Consider the following 13,625-nt stretch of genomic DNA (forward strand, 5'->3'; position numbering starts at 1 on the left):
TTTTTTGCCTTTTAGTTTTAGCATCATACAAACAATTAACTGACTAATTATTGTGATTTTTCTGGTATTACAAATATGCAAATAACAAGTAATTTAATGAATACATTAATAGATACGAACCTCATAACCCAGGACACTATCACTTAAACCCATGTAATTGCTCACGACTGTCGAGTGCTTAAGTACTCAAGTACTCGCTGTCATTAACGGTATTGCAGGAATGCCTCGGCTCTCATGAATGCAAATTATCATTATTTTTGGGGGTACACTAGAGTGCATTTTGTGTGGGAGGGCGGATGGAGGTGAACTGACTGCAGTAGCACAAGTGGTTCTTTGGGGGTCTTTCGTTCCCAATCACGGTCCCATAAGTGGTTCTTTTCGAAAGTGCTCAAGTTATTATACAAGTAAAAAATGCACCAAAGTTCCTTCGGCGCAATCGAGTTTTCTGTACAGCCGCTACAGCGTATAATCAAAGCCACCGAAAACAGATCTATCTTTCGGTGGTCTCGGTAGAAGGCTGTATGAGCCGCGGCCCATGAAACTTTAACCACGCACCAGTGGTGGCCTATCCTATATCGTTGCCGGAAGCATGATAATGGCTAATCTTAACCTTAAATAAAATAAAATCTACTAAGGCTATTGGGCTGCAATTTGTTATGTTTGATGATTGGAGGGTGGATGATCAACATAAAAATTTGCAGCCCTCTAGCCTCAGTAGTTTTTAAGATCTGAGGACGGACAGACAGAACCGGCACAATAGTTTCCTTTTACAGAAAACTAAAATCGGAATCCGTAGAAAAGTAGAACCCACAGATAGTATAATCTGCAACTTCAAATCTGTCGCCTTGCCGCAATTCTTACAAATATTTAGTCTGAATCAAAACTGCACTCGCTGTTCGGAATGATTATAAATTCAACCCTGAAAATTATAACAATTATCTCACGTATCGAAATCCGATCATACACTACACTAAAAAAAAAAAAAAACTTTGGGGCGGAGGCAGTGCGCAGCAGTTATACAAGTGTTGCTTAAACCCCTTCGTTCTCCATCGTGTTATTTGTTTCCAAATTTGCGGAGATATTCCAGATCAAAGTTCCAGGAAAATAGGGATAGTCAGGACAAATACGATGGTGATAGTCAGGAAAATAGGGATAGTCAGAGGAGTTACAGTAGCAACAACTTAGGCTACTACATGCAATGGTGTTCCATCAATAATATATGTTTCCGCCAATATTTTTCCTAATTATTATCAGACGAAATATTCAGCGGTGTTTACTGTTTCCACCGTCCACTTTCTTCATTTTAAATACAGTACTTTTAGGCAAATCCTACTTTCATATAACCTAACAGGTACAATATTGTATACTGTACCTGTTAGGTCGACTTTCTTCTTTTGTACTCTTTGAATCTCCTCTTCATCTCCCATCCTTGCAAATTAACATAGATCGGAACAAAGACAAATTAAATGCTTTGCTAATTTAAAAATATATATATATATGTTATCCAATTCCTCAACACAGCAACACTTCGAAAAGGCGAGAGAAACGCACAGGAGTGCTGCGTTGCTTCATCCCAGTGGCTACACGTCAAAGGCGACGTCACGGCGTCACAAAGGACCTTTCTTTTCTCCCTCTCTCTTTCTTGCCTTCACAAGAACAATGGGAGAGCTCTCAAGAACAATTCGCAGGCGAGAGTGGATGTTATGAGGAAGTAGCCTATACGGTGATCGACCATTTCAACGTAATGCTGAATATAAAAGATATATAATGATGATAACGGTTGCTATTCCCCCTAATGTTACATTCTCTCAACACCACCTGACGCGCTCTGTGTGATGTCAAGTGATCATTTATCAAAAGGGGGACATTATTTTGTTCATTTATCATTTTTAGGGCATTCAATTATTTATTCCAATCAATACGTAATGAAGGTGAATATATCCTTACAAGCACACATACACACTATTTTCACTGTCAGAAGTACAGCAGACAGTGTTGCAAGGTATGGCCAGGACGCTAATTAGTCACCCTAATTTAGAAATACATCCATAAAACCAAAAATACTCTCTCTCTCTCTCTCTCTCTCTCTCTCTCTCTCTCTCTCTCACTCATACAAACATACCCTTTACAAAGCATGACGGAATGTATAATAGAACAAAAGTGATTAATCTGTATATATGTACCCTCTACACTAAAATATACCTTTCACGCACTCCTATAAAAAAAAGAATATGATAAGAGAAAAAGGGTGACACATAGATAATAAAATAATAAAGGAAACCCCTTTGACATCCTATACAGAATATCAAGTAACCTCTACTCAAAACTGCACGACTAACATAAAAAAATATATGTATATAAATAAAGACACAACACCAATGTTAAGGCAGCGTAATGCATTGAACCATGCCACCCATACCAAAGGGCATTCCATGCCGAGTGCCCAGCAAAGACCTCCTGCCGCAAACAATGCCACAAATTCGATCTTAAGCCTAAGGTTAGAAAAACATGACGACCACAGAGCTTACAGATGAGGCCAATGGGTGAAATGTTCAAAGGCGAGTGATATGACCAGAGGCCCTTGGCGGAAACGGTTGTCAAAATATGAGAAAATATGACCTGGAGAAATTTACACAAAAAAGGGCCTCTAATTTCTTTTTTTTTTGATTCGTGTGTTTATGTGTGTGCTAGGTTGAGTTGAGTATACCTTAGTTTAACCAGACCACTGAGCTGATTAACAGCTCTCCTAGGGCTGGCCCGAAGGATTAGACTTATTTTACGTGGCTAAGAACCAATTGGTTACCTAGCAACGGGACCTACAGCTTATTGTGGAATCCGAACCACGTTATGACGAGAAATGAATTTCTATCACCAGATATAAATTCCTCTAATTCTTCATTGGCAGGTCGGAGACTCGAACTCGGGCCTAGCAGAGTGCTAGCCGACAACTCTACCGATTCATCCAAAGAGGAACTGATCAACATACCTTCTCTTCTTAAGACAATATAATGCAGTATTGAAGACTGGAAAACTATCAATACAGCACTCCACCCAGTAGGAGGGTAGTGCCGCCAGCGCACCTCATGCGGTGCACTGTAGGCATTAATTAAGGTTCTTTGCAGCGTCCTTTCGGCCCCTAGCTGCAACCCCGTTCATTACCTTCACTGTACCTCCGTTCATATTCTCTTTCTTCCATATCTTACTTTCCACCCTCCCCTTATTACAATTCCTTGATAGTGCCTGCTGCACCTTTCAAACCTTTTACTGTCAATTTCCGTTTCATCGCTGGATGACCTCATAGGTCCCAGTGCTTGTCCTTCTATTCTGTACAACAGCACTTCATAAATAAATGTCATCAGCTTCGTATCACGCCCAAAGCATTCAAGCATTCGAAAGCATTCAAGCATCTTGAACCTTTTGCTTCACTCAACGCTTGCATTTGGTTCAAGAGAGCTACTCGGCTCTGCATTCATTAGGCCGTTCAGTAATCTCAAGTGTAATCTCACTCTAAATTCTTGCAGTCCTATTTACAATTTGTTTTGATCTTGTGGGTTGCAACTCTTTCAACATCGCTTTTACTGATGATCAATCAATACCATTACGTCACTGGGGCTTATAAATATTTCAATATCGTGTATTGCTTATCACTATCACGTCATTCAGACGTGTTTTCGCAAGAGTTTGGAATAAGAATTGGTGCGTTAAAAACATTCTCGTAAAACTGGTTACAGCACAGAATTTTAAAAACGATCTTCAAACAAACAAGAACCCTCAAAGTAAACAGTGCATATTGCATGAATCTAATCAACATACACAATAATTATGATCTACCTGGACAGTACCTTGCACAGAGGTGCATGCACGATATATTTAGATCATATAATGAAAGGATGTTTCCTCATACTTATGATAATGCGTTCTCCTTGAAACATCAAGGTACAGAAGCACAAAAAATAGAAAAATAATAGGAACGTATCATGGGGAAAAAAAAGGACGAGAGGTAAGAAGGACAAAACAAAGCCCGCCCCGCCCCGCCCCGCCCCCAAAAAAAAAAAAAAATAGAATACAGGAAAATAAAACTAATACAAATAAAAACAAAACCACAACAATTAAATGATATAAAACACTGCAACAGTAACCTAAGCAAAACTTTGGAAACGCTTTTTCGATAAAAAAAAATAAATCTTGAAAAAAGCAGAGATTAACAAAGATAATCCCTTCACAAAATCTAAAGGGGCCAAAATTCTTATCAAAGCGAAGACAACCCAATTAAGCCAACAGCTTCCCGGGTGCACCGAGAAATGTCTCTTCGGAGCGTAAATCCAAAACTGCAAGAAGAAGAAGAAGAAGAAGAAGAAGAAGAAGAAGAAGAAGAAGACGAAGAAGAAGAAGAATTGAAGGAGAAGAAGAAGAAGAAGAAGAAGAAGAAGAAGAAGAAGAAGAAGAAGAAGAAGAAGGAATTGAAGGAGAAGAAGAAGAAGACGAAGGAGAAGATGAAGGAGAAGGAGAAGAAGACGAAGGAGAAGAAGATGAAGGAGAAGAAGACGAAGGAGAATAAAAAGAAGAAGAAGAAGAAGAAGAAGAAGAAGAAGAAGAAGAAGAAGAAGAAGAAGAAGAAGAAGAAGAAGAAGAAGAAGAAGAAGAAGAAGAAGAAGAAGAAGGAGAAGAAGAAGACGGAGGAGAAAAAGAAGAAGAAGAAGAAGAAGAAGAAGAAGAAGAAGAAGAAGAAGAAGAAGAAGAAGAAGAAGAAGAAGGAGTCTCGTCGTAAAGGCAGGAGGGCCGAACGTAAATCAAGCCCTCAATTTCCCAAATTGCTGACAACGGCTGAGAGAAGCGCGTAAATACATTAGTAAATTATGTAAATATTTATGTAAATGAGCAGAGAGAGAGAGAGAGAAAGAAAGAGATACAGGGAGAGCGAGAGAGCAAGCCACCCGGTATTAAAACGCTTGTTAAAAGAGATGTTACGACGGGGGGATTCACGCTCCCCGAGATTGAATTACGGCCAAAATAGAATTCATTTGCGATTTTACATTCACGCGTCCCCTCATTACTGGTTGATCGGAAGACCACTCCCCACTCCCACTCCCACACCCACACCCCCGTCTTTCCGTCCAAGCACGATTGCAAGCAAGATTTATTTCATGCGCCAGATGGTCGAGTTTGGAGTGTTAATGATGAGAGTGACAGTGGGCATAATTTTGAGAGAGAGAGAGAGAGAGAGAGAGAGAGAGAGAGAGAGAGAGAGAGAGAGAGAGAGAGAGAGAGAGAGATATTAAATGCACCGAACTGAAGCCTCCGACGCTTTGCAAAAGATAAAGATATACATGCAAACTATTTAAGTATGCCGCAAAAAACTACAAGGGGAGGAGGGGAGGGGAGGGGAGGGGGAGAGGTGTGCCAGTGCCACACCCAAAAATGAGGAAGAAGACATGAGGGAAAAGGAGCAGGAGGAAGGAGGGGTAGTAGGAGGAGGAGGAGGAGGAGGAGGAGGAACGACCGAACCGCCCTTTCAACTATTCCGCCTACTGCCATCAACGCCACCCGAGAAAAGAAAAAGGAAGGGGACGCTGATGGGTGGTAGTGGATTGAGAGAGAGAGAGAGAGAGAGAGAGAGAGAGAGAGAGGGGGTGGGGGGAAATGGAGTGGAAGGAAAGGGGTGGGGGGGTTGGGATTACTTCGTGTACACCTGTCGCCTTAAGATACCAAACGACCATCCCTTAACCGCCCAACCTTATGGCACCGATTCCCCCCCCCTCTCCTTCCCATAAACACCCCACCCACCCACCCACCCCCCCAGGGGCGCTCCTCTTCCCCTATTTTACACTCCCCGGTCAACCCCGTTAGGGCGGCACTATCGTTTCTCCTTCTTCAGTAGCGGGGAGCCCTTCCCCTTGTTCGTAAACGAACGCAGTTTCACGGGTTGAGTATTTCCGTAAAAAAAAAACGGAAAAATAAAAAAAAAAAATGCAAACCTAATCTGAAAAAAATGTATTTATAATGTTAAGAATTGGCAAAAGCTCTCAGGCCTATCCGTATACTGAACGATTTCCATTTCAGAATCACGAAATACGAAAAAACATAACGCATTCGGAAAAACCTAAATATATTATGAAAGGTCTGCTATCACTGTAGCACCCATTATCTAACTATATGATCTAGAAATGCTAAGAAATCTTTAGCAGTATTATTTTAGGAACGGGGCAATGTCCTCCGATGATTGGTCAATTTGCTGATGAAATAAATAAATAAATAAGTGAATAAATAAATATGAAAAATATATTCCAATAAGAGAAATGAACTCAGGGACCAACGGCTAAACACTGCTTCACGAAAACAAAGAAAGGCAACAGTCTACGAACGAAATAATATTAATACGTATACTTGGCTGAATGTATGTATACGTATTTGTACCTGTTCCTCTCTATTATGCACATACGTACGTACATACATACACACACTATATACATATATATATATATATGAGATTAAACAAGCTAGTAAGTAATCTATTTCTATAAGTAATCGCATTCACATACACATACACACACGAACGTGCCTGTGTATAAATTATTACATTTAACTGCAGCGTAACTTTCGCCACGCCACTCGATAACTCCGCACCATTTGCATCTAGCAGCTGCTGTTTTGGCCCTAATTAGGACGACCCAGGGACCAAGTGTTTCCAAAGCGTTATTCAAGGCTTGCAGTCTCAAGCAAGACTATGAATTTACCTATGACACGTGAACAAGAGGATCAAGGTACAAGCGTTCATGCAAAGTAAGATAATACTGAACTTAAGATATAGTTTTTTTTTCCCTTTTCCAAAGAGAAACTTTTAATATCAGTCAATATCCCTCAGTCAGTATCCTACGCTTACTACCTGCGGTCTTATTTCAGTCTGCAATTTTACGTAATGGTCATGAACTTGGAGGGAAAAAAAAAAAAAAGTTTAGCCAGGTCTGAAAAGCAATATGCATTCAGTAGTTCAAATCATTATGACTCATCTAATCGAAAGCGAAGTACTAAAATTGCGATAAATAGTGTAAATATGAAGTTCACTTGAAGATTAAGAGGATAAAAAACTGCCAAATCAGAGTACATATCTATGAGAAGATTCATATTAAAATTCATCACCAAGCCACTAACCGCACTTAGTCAAAATTCTCTTACATTAAATGCATTAGTACCCTAAACCAAATCTTGTGTTTTACTTACATTTTATATGTTTCTTTAACTATTTGTTACATAATTTCCTAACAATTGATCTATTCTTTCTGCATTTCCTATTACCTTCTGTTGCCTCTCTCAAATGAACACCATATTTTTTGGAAGCTTAAATTTGAAGTCGATAGGCCCTTCTGGGATTCTCCCATATGAATAGGGTTCACCTTCTGAATAATAATAATAATAATAATAATAATAATAATAATAATAATAATAATAATGCTTCAGTTTTGTATAAATGTACCAAAATTAAAATGTTTTATCCATCATACATACTGTACATACATGAACTGTATATATACATATATATATTTGTATATGTATATACATATATATATATATATATATATATATATATATATATATATATATATATATATATATATATATATGAATGTCTTTACTGTAATACCACAGTATAATATGAAGATAAAAAGGCCCATATTTTACTACACATTTTGCCAGTGAACAGGACCACAGAAGTAAGTGCTCGAAATATATGGTTGCAACGTTCAAATAGTGTTTCAAGGGCCTTTTTATCTTCATATATATATATATATATATATATATATATATATATATATATATATATATATATAAACACATATAGGCTATATGAAATTTTAGGGAGGATTAACCTCGCATATTTCAGATGAAAAAAAAAAAAAAATGGTCGTTAGCATTGACAAGTCAACGAGATTGTTTCCATTAAGGCCGCTGGTAGGTTTATCTATCGCTGGCACCGGCTGAACTAATTCTGTACTGCTGTACTCTCAAGAGTCTTATCGGCGCCTGATAACGCTTATATTTTTACCCTTTCGTCTTCGTTGGTTAAAAGGTCCGTTGTGCCCATGAGGTCACCGTAAGAAATTACATTTCCTATCTTTATTTTATTGATCATGTTTATAATTAAGTGGTTGGCGTGATGCGCTTTATAGTTTTCTGTAAAAGAAAACTAATGAGATGGCTTTGTCTGTCCATCCGCACTTTATTCTGTCCTCACTTTTTCTGTCCGCCCTCAGATCTTAAAAACTGCTGAGACTCGAGGACCGCAAATTGGTATGTTGATCATCCACCCTCCAATCATCAAACGTACCAAATTGCAGCCCTCTAGCCTCAGTAGTTTTTATTTTATTTAAGGTCAAAGTTACCCATAATCGTGCTTCTGGCAACGATTTAGGATAGCCCAGCACCAGGCCGTGGCTAAAAGCTTCATGGGCGCGGCTCATACAGAAAACTCGATTGCGCCCAAGAAACTTCAGCGCATTTTTAATGTTTTCCGTAACAAACTTTTTTTTTTTTAATTGTCATTTCTGTAAATATGTGGTTAGCGTAAGGTACTGCCCATTGCAAACCTATATCGAGAAAGACTTCAGTTCCAATGTAGGAATTGGGAATGCATTCCAGGTACGATTAAATCCTGAGAGACGTCACTTACAAAGGAGGAACTGGGAATGCATTCCCGGTACGATTAAATCCTGAGAGACGTCACTTACAAAGGAGGAACTGGGAATGCATTCCCGCTACGATTACATCCTGAGAGACGTCAGCTCCAAAGTAGGAATTGGGAATAAATTCCCTGGAAGATAAGTACGTCACCAGAAATAGCTTGAATAAATGATTAGATATAAATATACGGTTAACAAGGAAAAACGGAGCCGACAGAAATCACAATACATAAATAAATAAATAAATAAATAAATAAATAAATAAATAAATAAATAAATAAATATATAATATATATATATTATATATATAAACAATATGATTCCGCCAGCTACGTTCAGATACGTTCAATATTATGTTCCGTTCACGTACGTTCAACATTATGTTCCGTCCAGTGGGACGCCCAACCGCCGCGCTGCTATCTAATCCAGCCGTCAGTAGCTTCTAAAACACGTGATAAGTAACAATTACCCCATTAATGAAAAAGGTCCCTCGAGATAAGGCTCTTCAGAAAAAGGACATCGTTATGAGAGGAAATACCAACTATCTTCGATAAAAAAAAAAGGCAAGAAAACATAAAAAAATACGACTAGATACCAGCAATATGGAAATAAGGTATATGTCTGAATCAGTGGACCCTGGTTGATAATAATAATAATAATAATAATAATAATAATAATAATAATAATAATAATAATAATAAAGGTATGTTTGCATATACTGTGATGAACTGAACTGAATACAGAATTTAGGCCAAAGGCCAAGCACTGGGACCTATGAGATCATTCAGCGCTGACATGGAAACTGACAGTAAAAGGTTTGAAAGGTGTAACAGGAGGAAAACCTCAAAGCAGTTGCACTATGAATCAACTGTTGGGAGAGGTTGGAAAGTAAGACGGAAGAAAGAGAATATGAAAGGAGGTACAGGAAAAGGAACGGAAAGGGTTGCAGGATCTATTGCGATGGCCGAATGGTAAAGGTCCTGAACGGTTAATCTTACACCGATAACAAGTGACGAGTGAATAATGAAATTCAGGATGTTGCGTAACTGAAACTTCAAACGAAAGTTCAAGCGAAGATGCGACGCATTGCTACCCTAGAACAATTCTCCTTGTATTTTAATCATTTCGTTACGTTTTTTCATCTTTTATTTATGAATTTTATCTATTTTTTCTTTTCTTGTAACTGATCTTTCTGTATTTCAAATGAACGTCATATTCTTTGGAAGCTTGAATTTCAAGTCATCAGTGCCCCCGCCCCCCTAGTGGCTTGTTCCATATGAATGGGGTTCATCTTCTGAATAACAATAATAATACTCTTTTCAGTGATAGGCAAATCTATGGGGTGTGTATACATAATGCAATACTGGAGACATTCACAATTTCTACATCTATCTCACTAAGAAGAAGAGGAAAAATTATTTAAAAATCGACATTTCTTTAAAAAAAATCGCGGTATCACTAATTTCGTGAAGATAAAACGAAAACTTCAAAAACAATTGCAAAATTTTATGAGAGATGACACAGTCGCCTCATTCCTGACAATTATCATCATATTTTTTTTTAAGCTGATAGTGAAAACAACTGCGATAGTGAAAACGCGGTGATAACAATTATCAAACATGCGCGAATTATCGGTCAGATTATTATCAGATATCGGCTGGTAAAGCAGGTGTGTAATTGCTTCATTAGTGGGTACGTGCACTCAATATTAATATTTTACTGTCAAATGAGCTAGCTGGAATCATAACGATTGCGCTATATTCAGTCATACACACACACACACACACACATTATATATATATATGACTGTGAAATATTATCTGTTAAAACAGAATTTCATCAAATATAAAATGTGGAAAATAAAGGCTATATTTCAGAGACCAAACTGTCTCCCTCCTCAGTTTGGTCTCTGAAATATAGCCTTTATTTTCCACACTTTTGGCGTTTTTATGGCCTCCTTATATTTGATATATATATATAAATATATATATATATAAATATATATATATATATATATATATATATAAATATAAATATATATACAGTATATATATATATATATAAATATAAATATATATACAGTATATATATATATAAATATATAATGACTAAGCTATTACATTTCTTCAACGAAAGGTAACTGGGTTAAGCCGAGTCAGGTGAATACCGACCCATAGTGAGTCATAAGTAATTTAATCTCTTATCCCTCCAAGGCTTACATATTTTTGTCCAGGGTTGCGACATGGGCCAAACTACGACAGAACACACTATTCAAAGGGAGAATTGACTTGGTTCACTAAAAGCTCCTTAGACTTATGTCTGATCGTTAGAAGATGGACAATCTAAATGGAGGTTAATATTACAATGCTTATTCTACAGTAAAGAGATATTTTCGTTTTGTATCCTACAGTAAAATAATGAAATACTTGGGTTTTTTTTATCCTAGTGTAAAACTTATGAATGGAATATTTTCGTTTTGCATCCAACTTATTCCACAGTAAAGTTTTGTATCCTAGAGTAAAAGAATGAAATACTTTTTTTTTTTATTCTTAAATAGAACTTATGAATGGAATATTTCCGTTTTGCATCCAACAGTGCAAACTTATGAATGAATGAAATTCGTTTCAAGTATTCACTGGTAAAATTATACGCGATTACCAATAGCAACAATAAATAAAAATCATTACTTATCCAACATTAAAAAGACATTAAACTATTATAACTGAGCGACTGATGAATATGATGCATATTTTTTGTATACTTGATGAATATTAGCAACATAAACTAACGATTTTTTTTTTATTTCCTCGCCTCATCTCCTAGAATGCAAGTTAACACTTTGACGGCTTACAAAAAATTAAAAAGACAATAACTGTTATAACTGAGCGACTGATGAATATGATGCATATTTTTTTTTTTGTATACATAAACTAACGTTTTTTTTTTTATTTCCTCCCCTCATCTTCCAGAATGCAAGTTAACACTTTGATGGCTTACAAAAGATTAAAAAAAAATTAAAAAGACATATAACATAAACTAACGTTTTTTTATTTTATCATCTTCCAGAATGCAAGTTAACACTTTGATGGCTTACAAAAAATTGACAATAATATTATAATATGATGAATATGATGCATATTTTTTTTGTATACATAAACTAACGATTTTTTTTTTAATTTCCTCACCTCATCTTCCAGAATGCACGTTAACACTTTGATGGCTGGGGGAATTCCATCGCTGCAATGGCACGGGTTGAAATCATCCTTTTCTCAAACCACGTGTCGGATTCGTCCAACTGACCAGAAGGCAATCGGAATCTTTTTCAATAACTTCCTTTCACCGTTTGGGTAGAATCTTCAAAAATACGTAACAATTAATGCTAGTTCCTTCTCATAACAAAAAGGACTCCTTTTCCTTCTTTTTATTTTTGTACTATTCTCCGCGATGTGACTGTTTCCCTTGCTGGGTCAGAAAGCTATTCACACGAACAAACTGAGGCACATTAAATCTCTCCTTCAAAACTGGACGAGTCCACAACAGAACTCCTGATATCTCATTTGCTCTTTCCACTAGAGGTAATAATTCAGACTCTGCTCGAATTACGAACACTGAAATCATTGGCCTCTTACTTCATTCTATGACACATTTCACGTCAATTCTTCGCAAAAATAATCTCCACTTGTACAACTGAAACTCGAAATGTTAAGATCACGGTTTCACTGGATCAGATCATCAGAACAGGAAGGTGTTTAAAAAAAAAAGGTAGTGAGGATTATTAGGACACTAGCTCCTTCGAACTCGATCTAGTATATCACAGATTACACCATCTCGGCTACAAAGCATCCCGGCATCACCACCAGAAGCAGCAATGAATGAATCAGGGATGGTTCCGTAATATCTCGAATAACTTCTGTTTCATCTGACCAAAAACTGAGTGACGCCAATCCACGAATATTCATATATATAAAAACAGCCAGCGGTCACGTCACTATGGCAGTGGTGAGAAAATCCGTGAATCACCAGTAACGCTAAATAAGGCTCTTCCGAGCGTCGTTGATTAAAGTCTCAATATGTATGGAACAGGTTCAAGAGAACCCAGTGAAGGCGGGTCGGGGAGCGGACGACTATCTCCTTCCCTCTACGCTTCCCGCAGGTCAACTGAGCCAATGAGAGAGAGATTCTCTTTACGGTGGTGGTGGTGGTGGTCTGGTGGTGGTGGTGGTGGCGGCATGTGAGTTCGTTCGTGCGTCCACGCGCGAATGTGTATGACTGCATGTGCGAGTGAGTGAGTGTGTGTGTGTGTGTGTGTGCGTGCATGTGTCGGTGTCTATGTGATGAGCTCTTGTGCGAGGTGGCGCCGTAAGAGTATGTCCAGGCAAAAATGGTTTGGTGTGTCGAGCGCTGAAGAAGAAGAAGAAGAAGAAGGAGACGGAGAATCTCCTGCTTCTCTTGAGTGCGTGTGTAAGCCCGTGCGCGCTCGCGCGCCTCATTCGTTGCCTCTATCCGGTGATTTAGCGACGCCACTTACGGGCCCTAATCCGTGGACAGGTCAGGTCGAAGGGGGTGTCAACGATCGCACTTAATTGTTAAAGGACGGATACCCTCTCTCTCTCTCTCTCTCTCTCTCTCTCTCTCTCTCTCTCTCTCTCTCTCTCTCTCTCTTTTCCACCTGGCCCCAAAACCCGTACCTGTTAATTAGCTATAAGCGCAAAGAACCTCACCTTCCTTGAGGAATAATCAGATTAGATCACCTCAAGGGTTTACGAGGTTAATTGGCGTTGATGAACCATGATCGGGTAAAAGAGTATTATAGAAGACGATAATAGATTGATAAAATGTTAAATATTCCTTTCAAAGCGAAACAGATGAAAATAAATGATCTTGGTGTGTTTAATTCACGCGCACGAAGCGCTATTCTGTATGGACTTGCTGTGAGAGAGAGAGAGAGAG

At 38.0% G+C, this 13,625-nt stretch overlaps 1 protein-coding gene across 1 annotated transcript in view; it reads right to left on the reverse strand.

Moving 5' to 3' along the window:
* Positions 1-12,867, reverse strand: part of net — a 26,532-nt gene extending 13,665 nt beyond the window's left edge. Inside the window, exon 1 of the mRNA XM_067091205.1 lies at positions 11,861-12,867. Coding sequence (XP_066947306.1) covers positions 11,861-11,865 — 5 coding nt within the window. The 5' untranslated portion in view covers positions 11,866-12,867. The remainder of the gene's footprint in view (positions 1-11,860) is intronic.
* Positions 12,868-13,625: the final 758 nt, after the last annotated feature.

Source organism: Macrobrachium rosenbergii, chromosome 48, assembly GCF_040412425.1.
Source record: "Macrobrachium rosenbergii isolate ZJJX-2024 chromosome 48, ASM4041242v1, whole genome shotgun sequence".
NCBI classification, from domain to species: Eukaryota; Metazoa; Arthropoda; class Malacostraca; order Decapoda; family Palaemonidae; genus Macrobrachium; species Macrobrachium rosenbergii.